At 42.5% G+C, this 27,952-nt stretch overlaps 1 protein-coding gene across 3 annotated transcripts in view; it reads left to right on the plus strand.

The window, feature by feature from the left end:
- Window positions 1–27,952, plus strand: part of RECQL4 (RecQ like helicase 4) — a 235,129-nt gene that overhangs the window by 100,416 nt on the left and 106,761 nt on the right. For all 3 annotated transcript variants that reach the window (XM_069220936.1, XM_069220938.1, XM_069220937.1), the window contains exons 15-18: window positions 994–1,182; window positions 10,130–10,325; window positions 10,456–10,733; window positions 13,756–13,893. In XM_069220936.1, coding sequence (XP_069077037.1) covers window positions 994–1,182; window positions 10,130–10,325; window positions 10,456–10,733; window positions 13,756–13,893 — 801 coding nt within the window. The remainder of the gene's footprint in view (window positions 1–993; window positions 1,183–10,129; window positions 10,326–10,455; window positions 10,734–13,755; window positions 13,894–27,952) is intronic.

Genomic DNA, 27,952 nt, shown 5'->3' on the forward strand with positions numbered 1-27,952 from the left:
CTGTCTTGGCTGTATTGTAACCTTTGCCATTCCAATGCAATACAGGTCCACCAAACTGTGAACAGGTCGTGTGGCTCGATGGTGGTGCACACTTAATTCTGTCCATGTGTCTCAATGGTACTGCCGACTGAGCTGTATCTGTGGCTTAATGGTGGTGCAGACGATCCTGCTTCTGTGGCTCAATAGTGGTGCAGTCTGTGCAACATCTGTAGCTCAATGGCAGCGCTGATTGTTAAACTGGTAACCCAGCGGTAGTGCAACACTATGCTGGTATCTGTGTCTTGTTTCTAGTGCACTCTGTGGCCTAGACCCTTAGTCCTATGGTGGAGCACACTTTTGGATTGGATTGTTACGGGATGATTGTATCCCTGTTGAATGGCTCTGTAGCTCTATGTTGGCGCAGACTGTGGACTGGCCAGGTGGTTTGTTATTTGTAAAATTCTCAATACAAAACAAGTGCACTGAGCTTTCCTCAGATGTCTTGTGCACAGGCTGGAATCGCACTTCATTGGAGACCTTTTTGTATCAGGTCTGTGTATGAGCATGTTTCTCTCAGCATTGGGTACTTTTTAAGCTACTGTATTTGAGATAATACAATAATACTTGCTTGTTCTGGGATGTGGCTTACGTGCCATCATTTTAAGGGTCCTTGTTTTTGCTTTAATTAGTACTGCACCCTCCCCTTTTATTAGGTGCCAACATCTCCGCTCCTGACACATTATGGTAGGCTTTGTATTTTGAATTAGTTTCTCTTGGATATATGGAAAGCCACAATTAAGTGTCATTAGTCGTTGTAAGTTAAAGCCCTCAGATGTATGTTTTTGTCTCTTAATTTTACAGTTTTACATTTTGTCAAATTTATACAATCTAACCACTACATGTTTCTTTTAGAAAGTGTTATCATGTATAAGAGCAAAAAGATGCTTGATACAATTTACGGTTGAACATTTACGTTTTTTTTTGCCATTTGATCCATTGTTACTGTTCCTCTAGGTGCTGCGGGATCGCCTAGGTGTGCGCTGCCTGCTGGGGCTTACAGCCACAGCTACATTGGCCACAGCCCAAGATATTAGCCATCACCTGGGTGTGTCAGAGGAGGAGGAAGGAGGAATAGCTGTGCGCTCTGCGGCCGTTCCATCAAACCTCCATTTGTCAGTGTCTATGGACCGGGAGAAGGATCAGGTAAAACTAAGCAAACCATGGCCTAAGATGGTCCTTTGTGGCTTCTTGAGTGACTCAAAAGCAGTGGGCTTCAGATAATCTAAGGAGGTCCTGTAATTAAAAAATAAAATAGGACCCCATTACACTGTGCACCATTGTACTAAATTTGTTCTTGCTTCTAAGTTTTATGTGTGTCTTCTTTTTAAGTACCCATGGTCATAGAAACCTTCTCCACACAGGAAAGATGAACTGCTCTTTACTAGCTGTCCTACAGGGCACAATGTGCATGCATTTCCAGTTACTTTTAGTCATTTCAGTTGATATTCATGCATTATTAAAAGGAGTGTATTTGTCCCTTTATTCAATGTTTCTCATTCTTCCAGGCCTCAATTTATTGATTTAATCAGGTATTTCATGTTATAATGCATCGTGTTTCACAAACCTCAGGTTAGTGTGAAACATTTGTTTTTTCAGTCTAGCTGTGTTCTAAACCACAAGTATTCTTCCTGAGGCAGCTTAAAGCTGTATAACAGCTGAAATAAATAAAACAAATGAGCAACTGATGATCACACATTGTTGTTCCTGACATTAACCACTGTGTAGTTAGAAAAGTAGACCATATTTCTTTGTATTATTCAGTTACGTAATCTGTCATGCACTTGTATAAATTGAATTTACATATTCATGGCTCCACACTCCCAAGTGGAGACCATTATAATGACCATTTTCAAAATGTTTACACACTTTTAGGTCACATGTTTAGTATTAAGCGTGAGACCAATCAAGTATTGTATTTTTCCCCGAGTTTTTCGTTTTCTTTTTGAATGTCTAACTAATTTACCAAATGTACGCAGCCCCTCCAAATCAGGGCACTCTGGCTGGGCCCAGCAAAACTCAATCATCCTGGGACCTCCAGTGGCATACAACTCCTGCTGTCCCTGTAATCTCCATGACTGGAACACCTGCACACTTGTAGGGTGATCCCGCTGCTCTCTATTGGAAAAAGGCAGTTCTGGACCATGGTCGGGTGTAGCTGATGGGTCCTCCTTGGACTAAGCCTTTATCACACTCTTTGGGTTAGTTCTAACTATGGGACCTTCTCCTCTTTAGATATTCCAAGGCAGGTTGTGTTTGGTGAAGTCAGGACCACAGCTATTATTACCAAGCTGAAAAAGCCATCTCTCAGTAGGCAGTCCATTGAGAGGTCTGTCCTGCCACACCCTCGGGACTTCCTCAGTTCTCCAATCTGAATGTGCATCTTAGCGATGAGTTGGTGACACCCTAGTGGATCCTTGGTCCCCGTTAATGAAGATCTGGAGCTCCACAAACTTGTATCAATCATGGCAATGCTGATTCCAGGATCCTTAAGAACAGTGGTTCTTTCTTACCACATCAGCAAGGTATCAACAAGTATTTGGAACCACCTTTGAGAAAACTTTGGGGTCTGATCTTGGGGATCCAGCAACACCATCACTACTCCAAGGAAATTGGTGACAATGCTGGAGGGCCCGCACATCCAAGAGTGGCCAAGTTTAATGGGGTTTAGTATTCTCACAAAGGTCTCCTGTGAAATCCATGAACATTATGAAAACAGCCTGTCACTGTGGGTAAAAAATGTGCAGCCTGGAAGAACCAGGACGAAATACTAATGTTCAGAGGTACCAAAGTGCTCTGAAAATAGTGTATAATAGGTCCAATAGTCATATAGTCATGTTTCATTGAAGTGCTGTTTTTTCCCACAGAAGAATGCAAGTAAGTGTGACAAGTCTTCACAAAGCAGCAGCTGACACTGTTTCGTCCCTTGGACCATTCAAGGATACAAACAATATACATACAGAATCCACTGTAATTTATGATTGGCACTGTTACAATGACAAAAAGATACACTATATACAAACAGTGGTAGACCACACCATAATATTAATGATGCAGAAAGTACACCATACAAGAGATGCCCAGCATATGGCACAGAAACTGCAAATTATATAAAAAGGTCCGAACCCTGGAGTGTGCCAAGTGCAAACGCTCTGTAGTCAAAGCCACAACAGGAGACATACACTACCAGTATGCGCTCAGAAAGTTGTTGAAACACACCGAAAACCTGTGATGAAGAAAAACATATAATGATGTGATCAGGCCAATCATCAGCGTGCACATGGAAAGTGAGATCACTGAAGATCTGGGCATAGAGCAAATATTTCCCAGAGAAGCCATGAAGAAAGAACGTGGAGGAATACTCTTAGATTACTGATAAATTACAAAAAAGAAACTAGAATTGTCGGTCAAAGAATTTTCATATGGTTTGCTAAAAAAGAGAAGAATTACAATCAAGACCATTGCACCAAAAGTTAGTGTAATCACACTACATGTAATGAAAATGCTACCTAGATACAACGTGTGAGTATAGAAATATAAATACCCTGTTATATGGGTGGATCATACGAATACAGGAAATGTCCCTGCGAAGTTTCAAAGTTGATTGTTATAAGTGTAAAGGATGGCCATGATATGCCTAGAACCAAATGTAAATTATGGTTAGTTTACAACAGAGTTGTGGCTATAATGCTAGCTTCATGTAAAAAAGCTCTTACCTTGTGCTGAGCAATAGTATGAAATGCAACCTTCACTCGTAGAGATGAACGCCAAGTGAGGTGCATTGTTGTATTAATGCGAGGGCACCTCAGTCTCAGTAGAAACTGAGGAAGGACTAAAAGATTTACCAAAAGGGGGTGGGAGCAGCAGCCATATTATACTAGACGGCAATATAAATGGCATGGGTATGAGAAGAAATGCTGCTATAAATCGAACTTCTTGTGAAAAATGCTATTACCTCATAGTGAGCACTAATATAAATCTCGACCTTCTCTCACAGCGAGTAAGGCAGTGTGTGGCGTTTAGTTTTTTTGTAAGCGCTGCAGCACGTCAATCCCAGTAGAAAATGAGGGAGGTCTGAAACATTTAATGAGTAGAAGCAGTAGCCATATTAAAGTGGACCAGGTCTGTATAACTACTGAAAGTCATCCACAGTGGTGCATCTCAAGCGCCACAGAGATGTGAAGCTGAGTGTGAAGAACCAGCTCAAAGTAAGATAGGTAAGGGATATGAAAGCCCAAGAACAACATGGTTCTCCCTATAAATAGAAAAGGTACTTATAGTCAAATGTATGTAATGAAGATAGTTGTACCTGGTCAAGCTGAAGAAGGACCTGATGGTTTCCCATACTAGTGACCCTATTGTACTGATTAAAAATAAGTTTAACTACCAACAGTTGTCAAAACTGTTTATCCAAATTGTCACATGTACCAGAAGGCATAGTATGAGGTATAAAGGAGACAGACATCTCAGGTAATAAGAAAAAGAGGGGAGCAAAAAAGTCATCCCACACACGCAAAACAGAAACAAATAGTCAAACCACACAGCTTTAGAGGAACAGGAGAGAGTAGAACATCAGATGTTGGTGTGTGTAAATAATATGCTACGTCGTGACATTAACTGACACACAGCGCAGGATTGACCTATATATATGCAAATAAAAGTATACATACATATGGATATAGCTGCACAATACGCAGTGTGTTGAAGAACAGTGTGTAGGAATATAAAGGTAATATGACCTTATGCACAGTCAAATACTTAGAACAATTTAGTGGTGACAGCATGTGCTAGTATAATAGTGTTGTTACACATACAAGTAATACTCATGTCACGCGTACTAGCCCAAATAGTAGTTATTGACATAAAACTGAGTACGAAGAGTTCCATGGCAGTGCATAATATTGTAAAGTGAAAAGACTATAACTAATGTTAAATTGAAGCAATTGACAAAAAAACAAACCCATTCATGGTATTGATGTAAATACATTAACGGATGTAGGTCACAAGCTGTTGTAAACAGTAAATCAGTAATAGCAACAGATGGCAGAAGGATGCAGGACACATACCATTATAATATTTAATGCATCAATCTAACAGGAATACATGCAACTCTTTGTCCGAATTGAGACCCATATCAACTGCTCTTAAGATAATGATCCATCTGCTTTCAAGTTCTTTTTATGGTACATGTGATGATTTGGATAAACAGTTTTCACCATTGTTAGTAGTTATACTTCCTTTTTATTAGTACAATATGGCCTGTTGTTTCCACTAGTCTGGGAAACCTTCCAGTCCTTCCTCAGCTTCACCTAGTACAACTGTCTTCATTACATACGTTTAACTTTGAGCACCTTTTCTATTTCCAGGAAGATCCATGTTGTTCTTGGGCTTTCACATCTCTTCCTTACTTATCTTACTTTTAGCGGGTTCTTCACACTCGACTTTATATCTCTGTGATGCTTTGGATGCATTGTGGATGACTTTTAGTAGGTAGACATACTTTCTTCACTTTAATATGGCCGCCTCTTCTACTCTTTTGTTAAATATTTCAGTCCTCTCTCAGTTTCCACTGGGATTGAGGTGCTGAGGCGCTTTAAAAAAACTAAATCCTCCACACGCCGTTCTTCACTATGAGAGAAGGTAGTGTTTATATTAATGCTCACTAGGAGATAAGAGCCTTTTTCACATGAATTTCGATTTATAGCAGCATCTCTGCTCTTACCCATGGCATTTCTATCGCTGTCTAGTATAATATGGCCGCCGCTTCCCCTCTTTTGTTAAATCTTTTAGTCCCTCCTCGGGTTCTACTGGGACTGAGGTGCCACAGCATTGATAAAGCAACTCAGCATTCATCTCTAGGAGAGAAGGTTGCATTTCATACTATTGCTCAGCATGAGGTAAAAGCCTTTTTACATGAAGCTCGCATTTTAGCAGTACTTAATTTGAGCCAGTGGTTTCTGGTGCTTGGCACTGGCACTTAATTGTCAACACTGGCACTTATGACAATTTGCCACCTGGTGGCGCTATCTAATTGAGAGATGAGCACTACAGCAGTTGTTTATTAACTCTATATAGATTAAGAATGACTTATACCTGTCACCTAAGCCATTCTAATAGCTTTGGGGGCCTGAATAGTCTGACTTGTCAGTTGCAAAAGTGTGATGTTAGTGGCTGTCATTGGCAACGGTGGCAGGTGGAATGGGTGGGGCAATCTGCAGTGGTGATCTGATGAGGGCCCTGGCACTTATATCATTTTACGAATGGAGTACTTCATTATAGCAGCAACTCTGCTCCTACCCGTTTCACTTATAGTAACCATAATTTACATTTGGTTCTAGGCTTATCATCCATCCTTCTCACTTAAAACAATCAACTTTGAAACTTTGCAGGGACATTTCCTGTATTCATATGGTCCACCCATATTACAGGGTATTTATTTTTATTTACTTTCATCTCGGTAAAGCTTTCACTACTTATAGTGTGATTAAAATTTTTGTGCAATGGTCCTGATTGTAATTCTTCTCTTTTTTAGCAACCCATGTGACGATTCTTTGACCTGACAACTCTAGTTGCTTTTTGCAATTTACGAGGAATCTCAGGTATTCCCCTACTGTCTTTCTTCATGGCTTCTCTGGGAAATATTAGATGAATTCCCAGATCTTCTGTGATCTCCCTTTCTAGGTGCATGCAGGTTTGCACTTGATCACATCATCGTATGTTTTTCTCCATCACAGGTTTTTAATGTGTTTCAACAACTTTGCAAGCTCATACTGTTAGTGTATGTGTATGTCTCCTGTTGTAGCTTTGACAGCAGTTTTTTAGTGAGTTTGCACTTGGCACACTTCAGGGGTTCGGACCTTTTGAATGAGCTGCCATTTCTGTGCCATATGCTTGTTATCTCTTGTAGTGTATTTTTTCTGCTTTGTACATGATCTGCATCATTGATATTAATGTGTAAGGTGTGGTCTACCACTGTTGCATATAATGGTCTTTGTGTCATTGTAACAGTGACAATCATAAATTACACTGAATTCTGTATGTATATTGTTTGCATCCTTGAAAAAGTCCAAGGGATGAAAAACGTGTTGGCTGCTGCTTTGTGAAGACATTGTCACACTTACTTGCATTCTTCTGGGGAAAAAACAGCACTTCAATGAAACATGACTATATATCTGTTGGGCCTATTATACACTATTTTCACTGTGTTTCGGTACCTCTAGACAACGCTCAATAATCCATTTAGGACAATTTTGAGCTTGCTTCATATAGAAGAGCGTGTGAAAATCGGTGTCCATACCAGGAATCCTTTGTTGGCATTACCCACCACAGGGCCCATGCCTGGATTTGGCCAAGGCATAATTGCTCTTGTATGTCTGCTGGCCATGATGGATGGCCTCACTCCCTTTGGGCTAGTATCCTCAGCGTCCCAAAGACTTCTGCTTTTCAGCAAGCAGTTAATTTTCCCACTCTGCCTAGTCTGATATTTGTCCTGTCCCTTCCACTTAACCATGTTTGCTACGCTCTTTGTGCTGCTGCAGCCGACTATTTAGATAGCACATCTGAGAGATGGCTGGATATCATCCAAGAGATGATCATTGTCAGACCCTGGTCTGAGGGCCACAGGGCTGAAGCAGGCAGCATGATGGCCTGTGGTCTGCCATACTGTGTCTTTGCAAACTGGACGAAGTACAACTTTTTTTTCGCACTTGACTCTGAGGATAGCATTCACAGGCTTCTCACGGAGCTAGTGTGGGAGGGCACAAGCTCTGAACTCCACTATCTGCTAATAGTTCAAACTAAAGTACTTTTTCATCCCAGAGCAGTACTCAGTATTACACAGTACATTCCAGTATTTAAGATCAGGACCTACTCATGACCTTCTTGTGGTATTCAAGGGAGCTGATTGACAGCCAGCCAAGCTCTCATGATGCGTTTCTACAGAATCACTGTTGCAAGACTTTCTGCACTTGGTCCTTCTCCATGCACCGAACTTCCTATTCTGTTCGGAAATTAAATGGTTCTACCGCAGGAGCACCTCCAGGCCTCTTCGTCTCTCATCTTGACGTGCCTGGTTCTCATTCCATATAAAGTTAATTAGCAAATCCCTAACAGAGAAGCACTGCCCATTAGAACAGGCAGGGATTTTGGGATACTCTGGGCTTTCCACAGTGGTGCGGTATGGAGAATAGGTGGAAGGAGGCTGCCTGGTTATGATGGTCTACTCGTCCTCTTTCTCTACACCTTGGCATATTTGCTGCAATATCCCCATGAAGCGTAGTTCACACTTGTTGATGGAGCTAGGACTGGATTTTCTGCCTATGTATATGGCTTACTATCAGCACGTGTACACCTCTGGGCATTAATATTTTGTAAATGACAAAGACACAGCTAATTTGTGTATTTACAGTATTTTATTAATGTTGCAGAACAAGCAAGTTAATGGTTTAAGGCTTCTAGTATAGTACATGGAGTACACAGTAAGGAAAAGAGTACAGCTTTAAAATAGCTGCACAGAAACAATGACGTAAACCACTAGTTCTTAAACGTTTGTGGACCTCCGCTTAATCAGTATTGGATTTTAGGGACCCAGCTGAATCATTATTGGAATCTGGGGACCCCCACCGAATCTTTATTGGATTCTTGAACCCTGGCCTGAGCAATTTCGATAATTTGAACTGCAAAACAGTACACACTAATATGGAAACAACTATTCATCAAACAAATTAAATATAATGTTATCAAGAACCGAAGACATATTTAATTTGCATGAATAAAAAAAATCTAAAGTTGAAGCTTTTCTAAATTCAATTGAGGCCACTCATCGTCTATACTATATTCTGCTTGACTGCTCCCATGAATCAATCTGAGGATACCGACTTCAGTTTTAGCTTCCAATTTCATATTCCTCCACATTTACAGACTGTTTTAACATTTTCAATGTTGCTTATTTATTTATATAACCTTATTAATCTGTTAATATTATTTAATTTTCTAAACAGTCCCACTGCCCCTGAGTAGGCATCGCAGTCCCCAAGGGGTCCCTAGACCACAGGTTAAGAACCACTGATGTAAACAACAGAGTAGGAAGGTTCTGACATAAGGGTGAGTAGTCCGAGTACGACTTGCCGAAGAGGATGTTTTTCAGTGCCTCCCATAAAGTGGAGAGGTTTCTTCTGTTACAGTCGTTTCATAGCAATTTTGCCTCTACTTGCTTATTTCAAGAGAAGTGTTTTCAAGGTAAGGTGGTTGGTGGTCCTAGTGAATGTGGTAGTTGACTAGGTGATGGGGGTCTAGGATTTGGCAGTAGTTTCTATTTGAAGGATGAAGTCAAGGTCCCAGCCCTTGATGAGATTGGAAGTGAGGGGATGAAGAGTAATAAGTGGCCACCATGTCCCAGATGGAGGTGATTGAGTGGGAGACAGGAATGTCTATCCAGGGGTTGAAGTCTACAAAAGCAACAACTTATCACACACAATGGCATGATGTGAAGGCGGGGGGAATGGTCAGTGACCTTCCTTGTGAGGCAATAGCAGAGAATGGTCTTGCTCTGAGAAGGAATAAGTGAAGGCAATGTAACTGTTCAGGAGGATGGGGGTTGAAGAAGTGAGGGTTACAAGTGTAGAAGATTCAGGAGGAAGGTCCAGGGAGAGGAGTAGGTTTTGGAAGTGGCACCACATCTGGTGGTTGAGGATGACTTTTCCATTCATGGCTTTTTTTAAATGGTTAAGTCATATGTCTGGAGTCCTCCGCTTGCACTTCAAAAGAAAGTCACAGTGATCTTTCTCTGTCGCATAATAGAAATCAGTAATACAATCTGTGGCGGGAAAACAGTCCAGCACCTTCCTGTTTCCATGCCCACTCACTTTACCTGTTTTGAAGTCATAAAGTACACCAAATGCTTTTTGGCCTTTATAGTGAATGTAAATGTAAAAGGCTGCTACTGGAGTTCAATGTAAAGTTTTAAAGTCATAGGGTGGGAAAAAAATCCCCATATACAGGATCCAAACACATGCTTCTTAAAAAGCCTGCGTTACTTTTACTGCATTGAAGACCTAAATAAGTTGGATTTGACCTGTTCCCAATTGTCTCGCAGGCTTTGGTCTCCTTATTAAAGGGTGACCGGTTCAGCTGTCTGGACTCTGTCATCGTTTATTGCACCCGCAGGGAGGAGACTGCTCGTATAGCTGCCCTGCTGCGTACCTGTCTCCAAGGAGTCACGCTGAAACCGGTGACCACGGAGGAAGCGGGGGAAGAAGAAGACATAAAGTCAAAAAGAAAGAAAGCTGAAGGTAGTACTTCCCTATGGTGACTCGCCATTTCTCTGTGGTTCACCTCCTCTGAAAAAAATATTGGTTCCGGCTTGAAATTGTACCATTGCTTTATAGTTGATCTGTTCTATTGTTTGTCCTTTCTTTACAGCCAAAAAAAAGATCCGTAAGCCTCTAAAATGGATCTCTGAATCCTACCATGCTGGTATGTCTGCAGCCCAGAGGCGTAGGGTTCAGAACAACTTCATGAGCGGCCAGCTGCGCGTCGTGGTGGCAACCGTGGCTTTCGGGATGGGCCTGGACAAGTCTGATGTGCGCGGTATTGTGCACTACAACATGCCCAAGAACTTTGAGAGCTATGTCCAGGAGATTGGCCGAGCTGGCAGAGATGGGAAGCCTGCGCACTGCCACCTCTTCTTGGACCCTGAGGTACGAATATCCTGGTGAGATCAGTAAAATGAAATACCTGGAGTTTGTAAATTCATCAAACAATGGGGCAAGACTAAGGGCTAAAGTGTGAAAGCACAAACAGCTGTAGAGCTTGTTGTGTTATTGTAAACAGGCAGATTGTATGGACCTGGCAGTCTTCAGTGTGGGATCTGGAGGATGGTGATGAGATATAGAGGTAGCGCACATGGAGCATAGGAAATGTCATTTTCATTTGTTTGTTGTACTGAGGTTGCAGTTAAAGAGCACTCCGGATCGGTCACACTTTAAAGTAGAACTACTGAGTGAATATTCCCAAGAATGTTGGAAAGTTGTTCGTTGAAAATAAAATCCTGTTCACTCCCAGTCTATTACACCCACTTTCTTCAAGAAACCCATCTGCTGTCCCCCCCTCTAAAGTGTACAGATCACAGTTCAAGCAGCCTTGCCTGTGGGGGTGGTGAAAAGTAGTTTTCCGGTGCCTGATCCTTTCTGGGTGCCAGAAGACTTCCAAAGGAAGCAGTCCAGTGCTCACTTCCAGGCCACCTCTTTAACATTCTTGTGACATCTCAAAAGACTTCAAACTCATCGCATGGACTTGGAAGGGATTCCCTAGCAGAAAGTCCATGTAAGGATCCAGCTTGTTGGTAGGGCTACACGAATAACTGAGGGAAACTGGGCCAACTCCTCCTTAGCCATGCTCTCAAGCTTGCTTAACTTTTTCTGGAGGTGGAAGAGAGGGTGGAAACAGCGGCCCAACTCTCATCACCCTCCTTCTCACTACTCCTCCCACACCATCAACAGAAGGAATGAACCAGGAGATGAGGATTGGAGGAGTACGGGGACTAGGGTTGTTACCATTGTCTCCTCTTCCAAAGCCCACTTCCTGATTCAATTTCCCACAGCTCCCTTGTTTCTCAGTGCTACCTGTGTTGTTGCTGCTTGAATGCAGCGGGATGTAGGAGGTGAGTTAGAGATATTAGAACATTGGAATGTTGGGAGCTCCATTGAAAACAATGGAGTGCTCCGGGCTTTTACTGGCGGCCTCACTGTGGTCGGGGTCCGTGAGTACTTTGTTTTATTTATTAGAACATTCTGCCCTCTAGTGGCAAAATGTTCTAATAGCCTTATAGCCTGCTGTAGGAGTAGGACTTTAATAGCATGTATAGCCCGCTACAGCAGGCTCTAAGGCTATAATATTTAGTGGGAGAGAGGTGAAGGTTCTGTGGAGTGGCGGTCGGGAGTTGAGGCTGAGGCTCACCCCCTCCGCCTGGGACGACTCCTGGTGGCACACCGACCAACCACACTCGCAACCTGGGCTTCATCCTCGACTCCTCCCTCACCTTGTCTAAACAGGTCAACGCAGTTTCCTCCTCCTGCTACAACACACTCCGCATGCTCCGCAGAATCTACAAGTGGATCTCGACAAAAACAAGAAGAACAGTGACACAGGCCCTCGTCAGCAGCAGGCTGGACTATGGCAACGCACTCTACACAGGCATCCCAGCGAAAGACCTACTACGCCTCCAACGCATCCAAAACGCCTCTGCCGACTGATCCCCAACGTACCCCGCCACAGCCACACCTCCCACCACCTGAGAAACCTTCACTGGCTCCCCGTGGACAAAAGGATCACTTTCAAGCTTCTTACCCACGCTCACAAAGCGCTCCACGACACCGGACCAGCCTACCTAAACAACAGACTCTGCTTCTACACCCCCACCCGTCAGCTCCGCTCCTCTAACCTCGCCCTCGCCGTCGTCCCCCGCATCCGAAGAAAGACCTCCGGCGGCAGATCCTTCTCATACCTCGCTGCCAAAACCTGGAACACCCTCCCCACCAACCTGCGACAGACTCAAGACCTACTCACCTTCAGAAGACTCCTCAAGACCCCCCTTCACAGCCCCCCAGCTCCTTGAAGACCTCACGGGTACGTAGTGCGCTTTATAAATCCAATGATTGATTGATTGATTGATTGAGGCGAGGGCAAAGCCACATTCCTCTTTTTCCATGTTGTAAGAGTTGAGAATAAAGGATCTTTACATAATACCCTGTGTGGAAATCTTCACTACACTACCCTGTCCAAGAGACGTATTGTGATGCGAATTAGCTTTGTGTATGGGATCTAGCAAAGTAAAAAGTACTGTTTGGATATTTTTATAGCCTAAGGAAAAAATCTTTATGACATAAGTTTTATACTGGTTATCAGTTGAACAATGCAGCATCAAATGAACAGAGCAGCGTAAGCAGTGATACCCCAATTCAGTTATCTGCACTAATATTACATAATTGATTGTGTAGACTATTTTTCTTACAAAAACCACTTATTTTGTGGCATCGAACTCCAGACGTTCATTGCAGCATTTCCTTGGTTAGCGTTAGCTGTTTTATTTTTGTCCACTTGAGAAGTGTAACAAAAATCTTGATCAAATTTGTTACAAAAATGAAAATGTATCCATATTTTTCATTATATCTTCAGTATGTAATATGATTTCAATGTGTTTGCGCTGGTACACAGATCTGAATGTGCAGTTTGTATACATTTTTAAACTACACTGAAAACTGAAAACAAAAAAAAAAAAATCTCTGACCCAGAGAATGCGGAAACACATTGGTAGTGAAAGAGATCAAGAAGTGAGCATTGCTGGCTCTATGCTGTGCTTTGAACCATCCACTGCTGTCATCCACAAACTTTTCTATACCATCTTGATATATAGATAATCAGTAAAAAAAAGTCACAAAAGTATGTGAAGCATTGCCCTGGCACAGGCAGTGCTTTCTGTGCACTCAGACTTCCCGTATTGCTGTTGTGGCCGCATGGCATCTCCTACAGAGAATGGCACAGGCATATGGATGAAAGAGGTCTATAAATTAGTCTACAGAAAGTACTCAAGTATTAGAGGCTGAAGGTCTTCTGCCAAACATCTGCCTGTATGTTCTGCATGTCATGATCTCTACATGTTCTCTCTGTATATTTTGTTTGCTGCATCTTGTTTGGAACCTCTCCATTTTTTTACTCTATTAGGGTGGTGATCTGAATGAGCTAAGAAGGCACATCTTTGCGGATACCGTGGATTATTTCACCATTAAGAAGCTGGTGCAGAAGGTTTTTCTGAAATGCAAGTGTCGGGAAATCCAGCAGAAGACGCAGGCACTAAACATGGTAAGAAGTTTAAGGGGTCTGGCTGCTGACTTTGCTTTCCTTGGCCAGATTGTTGTGGTTCAAACACTAGAGTCTGAGTCAGAGATCACCTTAGTAGTGGTGAGAGGTGATGCTGTAATGAGATGTATATTTTAATGAGATGTACGTTGCATCAGTAGGATGTCATCACTGTACCATATCACTCTGTGTATGTATTTTTATATACCAATCAAGTGCTTTTATTCTACAAAATGCTGTTTCACAAGCATGGTTCAAAAGGATATTATTTAAAAAATGATTTTGAAATATAGATTTCAATCAATGAAAGGCCTAGATTGTTGCCTGTCCTTTCCTATAGTGATGCACGTTGCATTTAGTGTGTAAGTTCAATTCAATTCAAAACAATCTTTATTCGGATTTTACTCCATAAAAGATAAACGATCTCTTTAAAATAAAAAGGGTTATACAATAAAATACTTCAAGATACATTACTAGTAAATAAATAGGTAAAACCTTTGCTGCAACAAATTATGCGGTTATTCATTCTCATATCGGAGTTTTTCTAGATAAGACAACTTTTTTCTCCGTTATATTGCATGTAGGATACATTTTATCACTGCTTCACATTTCTCATTGGTATCCAATTTAGATAAATAGTTAAAAGCTTCCCTACAATAAAATAGCTTGTTAATCATAAATAGTGGTTTTAAAAATTGTTTCCTAATGTCATGATAAAATTTACAAGATATAATGAAGTGCATTGTAGATTGTGCAAATAGTCACACGCAGGGGCACTTCGGTAGGCTTTTACTCCAAATCCTCACCTTTCGGAAGGCTACCAAAAAGTGCAACATTCTAAAACGTAATCGGGTCAGATAAAATCTATGCTGAGTGTTTACAACTGTCAGTAAGTAATTTGGTATTACCTCGTTGTTTTCGATCATATTGAGTGCTACTGTTGATTTCATGCATTCTCTATTTTCTCTATCACTAACCCTCCATGCCATTAATTGGTTTTTCAATTCTTTCTTACTAAATTGGAGGACTATACCTGGGTTCTCCAAATTTGGTGCTAGATTTATACCTTTCAACAGATCTTTTAAATGCATGAACCATGGGATTCTATCCCAATATTCTAATGTAAGACAATCTTTAATAATCTTTTGGGTACAATGCGTCCCTTCTTTTGACCAAATGCCATGCCAAGCCGACAACGCATTAATATATATTAGATCTTCCACGTAAGGGCTGCCCAGTTCCTTATGTACCTTGTATGTGGAGGTGGTATTTGGGACTGCAAGTAATCTGTTAAAAAATGTTCTCTAGCACTTGTAATGAATGGATCTCGGGCATCAGGCCCCAAAGGGCAGAACCATATGTGATGCTGCAGATTGATTTGCTTTTGTAAATTTGCAGCATTTCCCTTAGGGGTTTATTACCAATTTTTTGGGAAAATCTAAAGACAGCTTCAGTTGTCCTAATATACTTCATCTTAATAATTTCTAGGTGTTGTTTCCAATGACCCATATTAGAAAATTGTATACCCAAGTATGTAAATCCATTCACCTCTTCACATTTATGGCCCTTAATAAAGTAAGTTTTCTTCCTGGCCTTTCCCTGTCCACACGTCATTACCACTGTTTTGCTCATATTCACCATCATATCTCTTTCCGCCATAAATTCCACAAAGCCCTCAATTAACCGCTGCAACCCATTTGCAGTTCGTGACAGCAGTACTGCGTCATCTGCATATAAAATAATTGGGATAGAACATTCTCCTATTTTAGGGCTATCAATTTCTATATTTTTTAGGTGGGCATCTACTCCATTTATGTAAAGGGAGACTAGAAGAGGCGCCAAAACACAGCCTTGACGTATTCCTCTCCCTATCCTAAAACCTGGGGTACACTCGCCATTTCTTCCATATCTCACCCGTGCTGTTAAATGATTATATAATTGTGCCAAGAAGCTTATTATATCTAATGGTGTGCCCATATCTGTTAAAACTTTCCACAACTTAGCATGATTCACCACATCAAAAGCACTGCTAAGATCTGCAAAACAAAGGAACACATGACCCTTCTTTGCTATTGTATATTTACTTATTATTAAGTTAAGGTTTATACATTGTTCCAGGGTACCAACCCCAGTCCTAAATCCCAATTGAGCCTCTGTGAGTATATGATTGTTAGTTGCCCATGATTCTAATCTTTCTAAGAGTACTCTTCCCAGCAGTTTAACAGAGGTGTCTAAAAGTGAAATTGGCCGATAGCATTTGGGGTCGCCTCTGTCTCCCTTTTTAAAAATAGGGACAATTATACTTTCACTCCATGTTGTTAAAATATATCCCTTTGTCACACGCAAAAAAACTTGGGTCAAAATAGGGCACCATAAATCGACATGTGTCAAATAAGCATCTACTGGCACCCCGTCAGGGCCCGGCGCCTTCCCTTTCGGGCATCTTCCCATAGCAGATTTCACTTCCCCTAGACTAACTGGTTTCAAGAAGGGTGGCTTGACCTCAATTATCCCAATATTTGATGGGTGAATAGTCAGATTATCTGGGTTAAAAATTGAGCCAAAATGAGAAAGCCATTCCAATAAAGGAACGTGTACGGTTATTTCGGGTACATCACTATTTTTTAGGAATGGTTGGTTAATTGTTTTCCAGAATAGAGTACTATCTCTTAATGTCGTTGCTTGCTCAAGATTAGCCCATGCCCTAGCTCTCAGTTGTGCCTTCCTGGTCTCTAATGCATGTTTATAGTTAGAGCACTTAATAATTACTTCTTCTCTATTTCTTGGTCGGGCCTGCAGGGCTTGTTTTAGTTCCTGGCTAGCTCATGAACAATTGTGATCAAACCACCCCACTTTTTCACTCTTTTTGTTCCCCGATGTTCTCACTAAGCTTCCTGCAATGGCGTTTCTGAGCTGGTTAAAGGATCCTAGAATCGTATATAGATTTTGATTATATTCTGTGCATGTGAAAATTTATTGACGGTGTTGTGTCACAACTTTGTTCATCACATCTATTTCATTTACCCCAGTCCATTTAATTGCAAATCCATTTTCCCTTCTTATTCCTATATCCATTGCTAATCGTTCACCTATATTAAAGGGTTTGGCTAATCTCATAGTCAGTAACAAGGGGTAATGATCACTATAGATAGTAGGCTCAATCTTCAATGAATCGACCATGTCCATATAACTCTTGGACATTAGTATATGGTTGATTAATGAGAAATGTCCTCTTCCTACAAACGACGGAAGCTTCACTCCTTTATGCCCATCTTGTTCCATCAACTCTAAGTCATGTCTAAATAATATTTCATTCAATGCGGTTCCATAGTTGTTATGCAAAAAGTGCAGTTGAGCACTTCCCCCATCGTCGATGAATCCACATGTCTTTCCTATAGTATTCTTGCATGTCCCGGTATTAAAATCTCCAACCCATATTATTATATAGCTTGAAATTAAATAGTTTACAAAGGCCTGTAGGTCATCCTGAAGAGTCAATGCCACTACTCTATTGGTACCATCAAATTTATTATTATAATAGTTTATTAATACAATTCCTAAAATCCCATCTATCCGAAAATATAAAAACTGGTAGTGAGGGGAATCAAGGGAGGATTTCACCAGTGTATACGGTACCAGTGTTGAAATCAAAATTGCTAGTCCTCCCTTTGCCCTTCCCCTGGCTGAGGCCGAGGCTGGTGTAGAGAATGTGGCATAGCCTTCCATAAAAAAGGATCCCGTGTGCCATGTCTCTTGTAGGCAGATTATATGTGATTAACTTATTATAGTCTGCCATTCCTTCTCGACCATTTTTGTTTTTACTCCAGCTATATTCCACGACATGAGTATAATTAGGTCTCCTACTAAGGGTCTCCCATCTGTCTCAGTACCGCCAATACCACTTAAAGATTTTGATTTGGGGACTATAGTAATAGGTTGTGTTTTATTGGATAACAAAATCACTTTTCTACTCATGTTCTCCTGCAGTCAATCTAGATCCTCCATGTTACTCAGGGGGGCAAAACGGTTGGAATGCTCTAATTTATTATGCCTGTCCAAGATACTGGGTGTATTCCCTGTAGCCCCTGTATCTCTTGTGCCTGAGGTATACATCATTCTATAAAAGTATCCTAGGGGAACAGCCATAATCTCCCTCCTCAAGTCTTTACAATTTTGATGTCTTATATCCAAATCTGCTAGCAGTTGGCCCACAAAACGAGGATTACGAAAGTTGACCACAATACAATCTCCCTCTTCCTCCTCCAGATTTCCCACCCAGTCAACTCTCCTTGCATATAAGATTTCACAAAATAGTATATCTGGTGTGCATATATTCCCTGACATCCAGGGTACTACTTTATTGCGTAAATCTGGCCAGGTCTCAACGATGTTTGATCCCAGTTTGGGAACATTTTTGAGAATGATTGTATATGGAGTAGCATCTGGCGGTAGTTGTAGTACCTCTTTCACAGGTCTATTTCTAGTAAGGGACTGGCATCTATGATTTCTATCCAAATGCTCCATTTGATTAATCATAGGTGCCTTGGACTGAGGGATTTCTTCCTGTATGGGGTGCCGGCATTTCATACTCCTTTTGTTAGGATCTGCTATCCCTGTCGATGCACTATTCATTGAGACTGCAGGCTCTTGATTCTCGTTTGATATAAAATCACTGCCAAGAGACAGAGTTTTTGGTTTAGTCATTGAGTTAACACTTACTTCTATTTTGGTTATGCGTTCTTTTATCTCCTTAAATTCCAACAATACTTTTGACTCTATATGGTCTAACTTGCCATGCAGTCTCTTAAAAAGGGTTTCCATACGTTTTTGTAAGGAACCATCGTTATCTGATGATAGTACTACTGCATGACCCCCATCCATTTCTGTAATTTTTGTTACTCTTGGGAAGCTGTGGGTGTACTAGCATGGACTTAGATTTAGTGATCTGACTGCTTCTTTTTTTCTTGGGTGGTGAAGAGATTTGGTCATCTGTACTGTTCGGTGAATCAATTTCCTCTATTATATCTGTAGGAAGTAAAGAGCCTAGGGAAAATCTAGGGTCCGGCCCAATAAATTTTTCTTTTGGGGATTTTAATTCAGAGGTTAAGCCTACAGCCTCAAAGCTCACTTCGGTGATAGCCTCATGTAGGACATTTTTTGTTGCCACTAAACGTGCTTCAACATTAATGATTTCTTCGTTTATTTTCCCCATTGCATCTGTAAGGTAATTAGTAATCGTATTAGTACTTCTCTGGGTTTTGGTATTAATACCGTTCCCTATTTGGTTTTGCTTTCTTTTCCCTATTATATATAAGGGGTTAACTATGCTAGGCACTCTTAGCTAGTCACAGGCAGGGTATATGCAATTTCTAAATCAAATATCAACAGGGTGTGCCCAGCCCAGCCTCCTCCTGGCTCTGGCGGGCACAAGGCGGGGGTGCAAAAGAGTTATTTTGGGCTTCTGCCCTGTCCACAGAGCCGGCACCGGTTACAAGCTCCCCCGTAAGGTGGGAGTGATAAAAAGTTGTTAAAAGGGCTCCTGCCCCTGTCCACAGAGCCGGCACCAGCTGCAAGTCTGAGTCCTTAAATGTCTCTTTACAGCTCTGTATCACGCTGAGTCATGGAATCCACAGGGGAGTCAGCCTGATGAAAAAAAAAAAAAAAACACATCCCAACCCTATATGTAGGTACCGATATCAGCGGGTCCCGAAAAAAAGGATATCAGGGGGGTGGCCTGGCCCAGCCTCTGTCATGCGCTGATGGGCGCAGGACGGGCCCGCCCTTGGACCGGGCTTCGCCCGGGCACGTCCCGCATGGCGGGAGCGCGAACTCAAGTTTAAAGGGCTCCTGCTCTCGTTCTGGGCGCCGCCTCCTCCTGCTGCCAAAATGCGCTTCCCGCGGTAGCGGGAGCGCGAAACAAGTTTAAAGGGCTCCTGCCCTCATTCCAGGGCGCCGCCTCCTCCTGCTGCCAAAACGCGCTACCCGCGGTAGCGGGAGCGCGAACTCAAGTTTAAAGGGCTCCTATGTAAGTTATTGTTTGCATGGCAGGTGTACGAGCTATAGTTTGTAGAGCTAACTATATTGGGGGAATTTTTCAGTTTTATTTTTATAAACACACTTTAACTGTATTTTTCAAGTGAATTTCAGAGTTTTATCAGCACATATTAAGGTGCTACAACCAAACCTAACCTTAACTTCATTTGAACTATGTTTAAGCAAATAGATTCCTTTTTGACAATATACTGCATCCCCCCTCTACAGAAGCACTTCGTCCACATGTGGCCACAAGGCTTGATCAATGGCCACACCTTGCACCCTACCCCTGCTGCAAATGGACACTATGTCCATATTATAAAGATTTTTCGCAGCATGATGTACTGCTTTGGTAATCGCGGGCACAACAGAAATATTTGACAGCCAGCCAGTCGGAGCTTGCAGATTTGCTAATCCAGCTACAAACCTGTGAATTACCAATGAACAATGATGTTCCTGTATTTTCTTTTAAATGGACTGGAAGATCCTCTATAAATAAAGTCAAGGTAGTTCTATATTTTACCCCTTCGTATGTCTGCCCAACACCTTTTTTTTCATACCACTAACTTATTAAAAACTACTGAACGGATTTAAACCAATCCACGCAAGGGCACCCCCCTAAGTAAAATCTTAGTTTTCTACGTTTTGGTGTACTCTTGTTCATTCATTTTTGCTGAAACAGGGAAAAAGATTGTCATATCGGAATTAAAATGGAAAATGCATATTTTCATAACAACCTTCCCCCTTATTACCTCTGATCCCTCCATCAAGGACCAAACTATACATCTTACATGCTGTGACCAAAGTAATTAGCAAAACATAAAAATGACTTTTCAGTGGAAACTCAGACTTAACCATATCTACAGAGTAACTATTGCCATTTGCTCCCACATTTGGGGATTTGGTGCAGATTGGTCAAGGGAAAATGGCACAGCTGTGAGGCAGTCCTAAAACTGAAATAAGTGTTATTTTAAGTTTTCAGATGGAAATCCCCAGAAGCAACAGTATCTACAAATAAAGAGGAAAGGCCTACTTGAAATTACAGCCTGTGTGTTGAGCATCTATTGTTGACTTCATTTCATACCTTTCATTGGGTTACTTTATTTATGTTCGGTCAGCCGTTTTGTTTTTTGATATAAAAAACAAATATGACTGACATATATCTGTTGTGTATGAATGGACATCAGGAAGGTTTGAATTAAACAAAGATGTGATTGGCTGAACTTTCTGTACGTTTTCAAACATTATCTAGTGGCTAGAATTTCAAACTAAGGTATGTTTAGATGTCATCCATCATGTTTCCTTTCATAGATGTTCACAAGTCAGAGCATGGAAAACAATGCAAACTTATCTTTTAACATTGCAAAAACATGTTGCAAAAGTAAAGAAGGGTGCCTATAGGGTAGCATGGTACTTTTATAAGCACACTGACAGAGGCAGTGCTTTGTTGTGCATAAGTGGGTGCCTCTTGTACCCATCCACTTATGCTGGTATCACTTCATCTTGGCATGTGTAGGAAAGTACCATCTTGCCTGGCATGTTACCCCCATTTTTCACTGTATATATGTTGTTTTAGTTGTATGTGTCACTAGGACCCTGCCAGCCAGGGCCCCAGTGCTCATAAGTGTGCCTGAATGTGTTAGTTGTGTTATGACTAACTGTCTCACTGAGGCTCTGCTATCCAGAACCTCAGTGGTTATGCTCTCTCATTTCTTTCTAAATTGTCACTAACAGGCTAGTGAACAATTTCACCAATTCACATTGGCTTACTGGAACACCCTTATAATTCCCTGGTATATGGTACTGAGGTACCCAGGGTATTGGGGTTACAGGATATCCCTATGGGCTGCAGCATTTCTTTTGCCACCCATAGGGAGCTCTGACAATTCTTACACAGGCCTGCCACTGCAGCCTGAGTGAAATAATGAACACATTATTTCACAGCCATTTTCACTGCACTTAAGTAACTTATAAGTCACCTATATGTCTAACCTTTACTTAGTAAAGTTTAGGTGCAAAGTTACTTAGTGTGTGGGCACCCTGGCACTAGCCAAGGTGCTCCCACATAGTTCAGGGCAAATTCCCCGGACTTTGTGAGTGCGGGGACACCATTACACACGTGCACTACACATAGGTCAATACCTATGTGTAGCTTCACAATGGTAACTCCGAATATGGCCATGTAACATGTCTAAGATCATGGAATTGCCCCCTCTATGCCATCCTGGCATTGTTGGCACAATCCCATGATCCCATAGGTCTGTAGCTCAGACCTGGGTACTGCCGAACTGCCTTTTCAGGGGTTTCACTGCAGCTGCTACTGCTGCCAACCCCTCAGACAGGTTTCTGCCCTCCTGGGGTCCAACCAGGCTTGGCCCAGGATGGCAGAACAAAGGACTTCCTCAGAGAGAGGGTGTCACACCCTCTCCCTTTGGAAAATGGTGTGAAGGCAGGGGAGGAGTAGCCTCCCCCAGCCTCTGGAAATGCTTTCATGGGCACAGATGGTGCCCATTTCTGCATAAGCCAGTCTACACCGGTTCAGGGACCCCTCAGCCCTGCTCTGGCGCGAAACTGGACAAAGGAAAGGGGAGTGACCACTCCCCTGACCTGCACCTCCCCTGGGAGGTGTCCAGAGCTCCTCCAGTGTGCTCCAGACCTCTGCCATCTTGGAAACAGAGGTGCTGCTGGCACACTGGACTGCTCTGAGTGGCCAGGGCCAGCAGGTGACGTCAGAGACTCCTTCTGATAGGCTCCTTCAGGTGTTGCTAGCCTATCCTCTCTCCTAAGTAGCCAAACCCTCTTTTCTGGCTATTTAGGGTCTCTGCTTTGGGGAATTCCTTAGATAACGAATGCAAGAGCTCATCAGAGTTCCTCTGCATCTCTCTCTTCACCTTCTGCCAAGGAATCGACTGCTGACCGCGCTGGAAGCCTGCAAAACTGCAACAAAGTAGCTAAGACGACTACTGCAACTCTGTAACGCTGATCCTGCCGCCTTCTCGACTGTTTTCCTGATGGTGCATGCTGTGGGGGTAGTCTGCCTCCTCTCTGCACTAGAAGCTCTGAAGAAATCTCCCGTGGGTCGACGGAATCTTCCCTCTGCTACCGCAGGCACCAAAGAACTGCATCACCAGTCCCCTGGGTCTCCTCTCAGCACGACGAGCGAGGTCCCTTGAATCCAGCAACTGTGTCCAAGTGACGCCCACAGTCCAGTGACTCTTCAGTCCAAGTTTGGTGGAGGTAAGTCCTTGCCTCCCCACGCCAGACTGCATTGCTGGGAACCGCGACTTTTGCAGCTACTCCGGCCTCTGTGAACTTCCGGCTGAAATCCTTTGTGCACAGCCAAGCCTGGGTCCACGGCACTCTAACCTGCATTGCACGACTTTCTAAGTGGCCCTCCGGCGACGTGGGACTCCTTTGTGCAACTTCGGGTGAGCACTGTTTCACTCCTCTTCGTAGTGCCTGTTCCGGCACTTCTGCGGGTGCTGCCTGCTTCTGAGAGGGCTCCTTGTCTTGCTCGACGCTCCCTCTGTCCCCAGACGCAATTGGCGACATCCTGGTCCCTCCTGGGCCACAGCAGCATCGAAAAACCCTAACCGCACGATTTGCAGCTAGCAAGGCTTGTTGGCGGTCTTTCGGCGGGAAAACACTTCTGCACGACTCTCCACGGCGTGGGGGATCCATCCTCCAAAGGGGAAGTCTCTAGCCCTTGTCGTTCCTGCAGAATCCTCAGCTTCTACTGTCCAGTAGCAGCTTCTTTGCACCCACAGCTGGCATTTCCTGGGCATCTGCCCATCTCCGACTTGCTTGTGACTTTTGGACTTGGTCCCCTTGTTCCACAGGTACCCTCGACTGGAAATCCATTGTTGTTGCATTGCTGGTTTGTGTCTTTCCTGCAGAATTCCCCTATCACGACTTCTATGTCCTTTGGGGAACTTTAGTGCACTTTGCACTCACTTTTCAGGGTCTTGGGGTGGGCTATTTTTCTAACCCTTACTATTTTCTAATAGTCCCAGCGACCCTCTACAAGGTCACATAGGTTTGGGGTCCATTCGTGGTTCGCATTCCACTTTTGGAGTATATGGTTTGTGTTGCCCCTATCCCTATGTGTCCCCATTGCATCCTATTGTAACTATACATTGTTTGCACTGTTTTCTAAGACTATACTGCATATTTTTGGTATTGTGTATATATATCTTGTGTATATTTGCTATCCTCATACTGAGGGTACTCACTGAGATACTTTAGCATATTGTCATAAAAATAAAGTACCTTTATTTTTAGTATATCTGTGTATTGTGTTTTCTTATGATATTGTGCAAGTGACACTAGTGGTACTGTAGGAGCTTCACTCGTCTCCTAGTTCAGGCTAAGCTGCTCTGCTAAGCTACCATTATCTATCAGCCTAAGCACCCTATACACTAATAAGGGATACCTGGGCCTGGTGCAAGGTGTAAGTACCCCTTGGTACTCACTACAAGCCAGTCCAGCCTCCTACAGCATGTGTGACAGAGTTTTGAGAAGAGATCTTTCAATCCCAACACCCACTGAAATAGCCTGGGCCAGGATGGTTTAAAACACCCTGGCATTGCTTCAAGCCTAACTACTGCCAGGAGATCCTTACTCCAGTGGGTTCTATATTACATGGTCTTGATTTGCATGGCCAGGCTACAGCAGTGTTTTACATAAACTAGACTGCAAGACATCCTATTTGAAATATGTCTGTTGTTTGACACTGAATACACGGGAGTGAGCACTCAGAACCGAGTATCCCTTTTTGCGACTCCCATGGTATGAATCGAAATCAAAGATCTGGGCAAGCTCAGCAGGTTCTTGTCAACACCTCAGGAATTGGACCCTCCACAAAGATCTTTCTAAACAAACTTTTCAGAAGTGCGGTCATCCTAAATCCTAAGTAGGCCTTTTAGCTACCTGCACAAACAAAGACTTGAAATGTTGCATGCAGGGAGAGAGGTATGAGGATTGGAAGCACAAATTCCAATACCACTTTTCTCTCTTACCCTTAAAGTAAGCACCAACTTACTCTGGAGAAGGCCTTACTTCATGATGGTGATTGCTTCTCTGTGACCTTCCAGTTTTGGTTATTTGAGTTCATTAGACTAGTGCAGGCTCCCCTCTTTCCTGTGTGTGTCCCAGGAACGACCTTATATCACAGGAAAGGCCATGCATCCAGAAATGTCATTTTTCAACAGTCCCCTCAGTTTTGAATTTGGGGACTTGGTTCCTGATGGTATACGTGGAAATTATGCAAGCTACTTGGGAAGACTGCATGAGAAAATGTCCACTCTTCTGCAGCTGTACACTACAACGATGTATTGAGCCTCTCGCATATTCACTTGCATCTGTCTTGTATTTCACATCCCATCTTCCTTTTTTGGGAATTAGTCAACTCCTGCAAAGCTTACCTGCCAGCCATTGGGACTTGCATGAATTCTTTGGGTCACACTTATTCTTTACAAACGGAGGCACATTGTAATGGTGTTTTTCTTTTAATTATTCCCAGTGTTGGATTTGACTGTTGTTCAGAATGCTCTGTCCAGTATGCAGTTCCAGCCTCAGGTTTTTTATCACATTAGATGGGCCACATAGAAAACTTAGTTTTTGATAGCAGTAACGTCTGTGAACAGAGTAAGCTGTAGGTTCTCCGCTGAGGTGATGTAGACTATTTCATTGATCTGTTATTCATCTTGTTTAGCCACTGGCAGCCTTCACTTAGGCAGTATCTATTTTGGAGCTACTGACTCGGTTAAATTTCACTACAAGAGACCTTGCACCCTAGAAGGAAGTGAGCGGTAGGTGATCTATCCTCGGGTGGCACCCTTCTGAACTTCCCTGAAATGTTGGCTTAGTTCGGACTAGCGTTATGTTTCTTTCTTACTTATGGAAGCATAAAGGGTGCGTTCAAAAAGCGGTGGGGCTTATAGCGGGTTGAACCCGAGACAGATGCAAACCTCCAGGCTTTGCACACTGTTGGAATTAGTTACCTGGCTCTATTGAGCTATTCATCAAAAAGCTTTCTGTGTTTATTTTTTTATTTTTATTATTTGTTAAAAAGCAATCACTGGTGATCTGCAGAGCCTTCCAGGTCACTATCCTAGTGATTTTGCCCAGTCGCCATTAGCAACCAACCTGATTAATATTAATTAGGTAGGTCGGATTGTAACCCACTCAGAAACCTTATTTTGCAAAACATCCTACTACCAGGTAGGTCAGTTTGCAAAATAGGAGTCTGGTTGCCATTTTTTGTACCTGAATAACAGTAACATCTGGCCCTAAGTTCCCTAGTTTTAATAATGCTGTAAGTTTGTAACAGATATAGAGGTAAATTAGCTCATCTTTAACTGGTGCGAGGAAGGTTGGAAAAGGTGCCCGACATGCACAGCTGATACTTGGCGACACAGCCTCGATTTGTTGTGGGATGGTTCTTTAAAGAGGTAGACTGAGCATCAAACTTCCAAGACGCCTGTGGTCGTGTACTGAAATATTAGCTGTGATGTTCAGTACTTTGAGGGGTTAGTAAGTAAACAACAGTTGGGATGACAGCAGCCAAATTAAGGAGGATGGTAGCGTTGCACGTAATTAAGGCGCAGGAAGCCCTTGTATGGCTTCTACATGAATGCAACCAAATCCTCAAAATCCTGGACGGAAGGGAATTAATAATATCGGGCAACTAAACATGTGCAAGAAATCATAACTTTTCTGGAGGTAGAAGTGGTGTTCGCATTGCCCTTGACATAATTTGTCTAATACAAAGAATACGAAGAGCAGTGGAAAGACTGGCCCACTAGGGGGCACACACCAGCACCATCAGGTAGACTAGTGGTATTGTTGGATGTATCTATGTACAAGGTGGCCGTATCACCACTGTACACTGCTATCAGAAATGGCATTCATGAAGAAGAACCCCCTGTTACAAATATATACATGAAGGTTTGAGGAGAGACCATGACAGAGTGTGGCAGTTATCTTGGAAGGCATCTTGTAATGCCCGATTCCAACTAATACATTTCCATACATGACATAGAAGGTACGAGACCGCACATATATCACGTGATGAAACCGACTGTCAGCTGCAATGCCCCAGGTGTGGGGCCGAAATGGTGTGGGAGCTAAATTGGAAATCTGTGGCAAACACATTTAAGTAAATCACAAATTTATCATTGAGAATTAATTTGAAGGCATGTCTTTATCAAAACTAAGGATCCTAAAAAAAGGCAAGGAAAGTGAATAGATGTTCTCTCATAGGGGATTTCCATGTATAATCATAAGCGTTGAATAGTCCCACCCACGTGCGGGGACCCCAGAGCACTTCTTTAAAATATCTTAAGTGGAGATTTTCGCCTTACTTCAGGAAGGCCTGTAAAGACACTTAAGAAAGAGACAAATAATGCAGCCTATGCACATAGGCTACCCTGTTTTAAGTCTTCATCATGAAGTCAAAAAAGGGCCAGTACATTATAATATGAGAGTAATTTGTAAACAGAATAAATCTCCCTCGCAAACTTTATGATGGAGCTGAAGGAGAGTAGGACAGAGTAGCCTCATAGGCTTCCATTTTATGGCTAGAATAGAGGCTGTGCCTTTAAGGACCCAGAGATCACCAGTATCCCATCATGCACAGCTAGTGGCAGTTGCTTCCGTACTTTTTTACGGCTCCTGCAGACAGAATCCTGGAGCGTTGAGCTCGGACATTTTTTAAAATATTTTTTTTTTTAAAGAAAATTCACCTTCAAATTTTACTGACCGTCTAATCACTCAATGTCTTTGGTCCCTCCTTGCCTTTTTGTGTCATTTTCTGACAGGAATTTGTGTTTTTGTGGATTAAAAAATGGCACCTCTTTTTGATAAGTGCCTAGACTGTGGGAGAAAAACGGCCAAGACAGATCCTCACAGAGTATGTATTCTCTGTCTTCCAGATACTCCTGTTCCTGACACTTGCCATATCTGCAGGAACTTCTCAAGATGCACCCTTCATGACAGGGAGAAGATTCGTATTCAGGGTGCAGAGGAG

Source organism: Pleurodeles waltl, chromosome 2_2 (assembly GCF_031143425.1).
Source record: "Pleurodeles waltl isolate 20211129_DDA chromosome 2_2, aPleWal1.hap1.20221129, whole genome shotgun sequence".
Taxonomy (NCBI): domain Eukaryota; kingdom Metazoa; phylum Chordata; class Amphibia; order Caudata; family Salamandridae; genus Pleurodeles; species Pleurodeles waltl.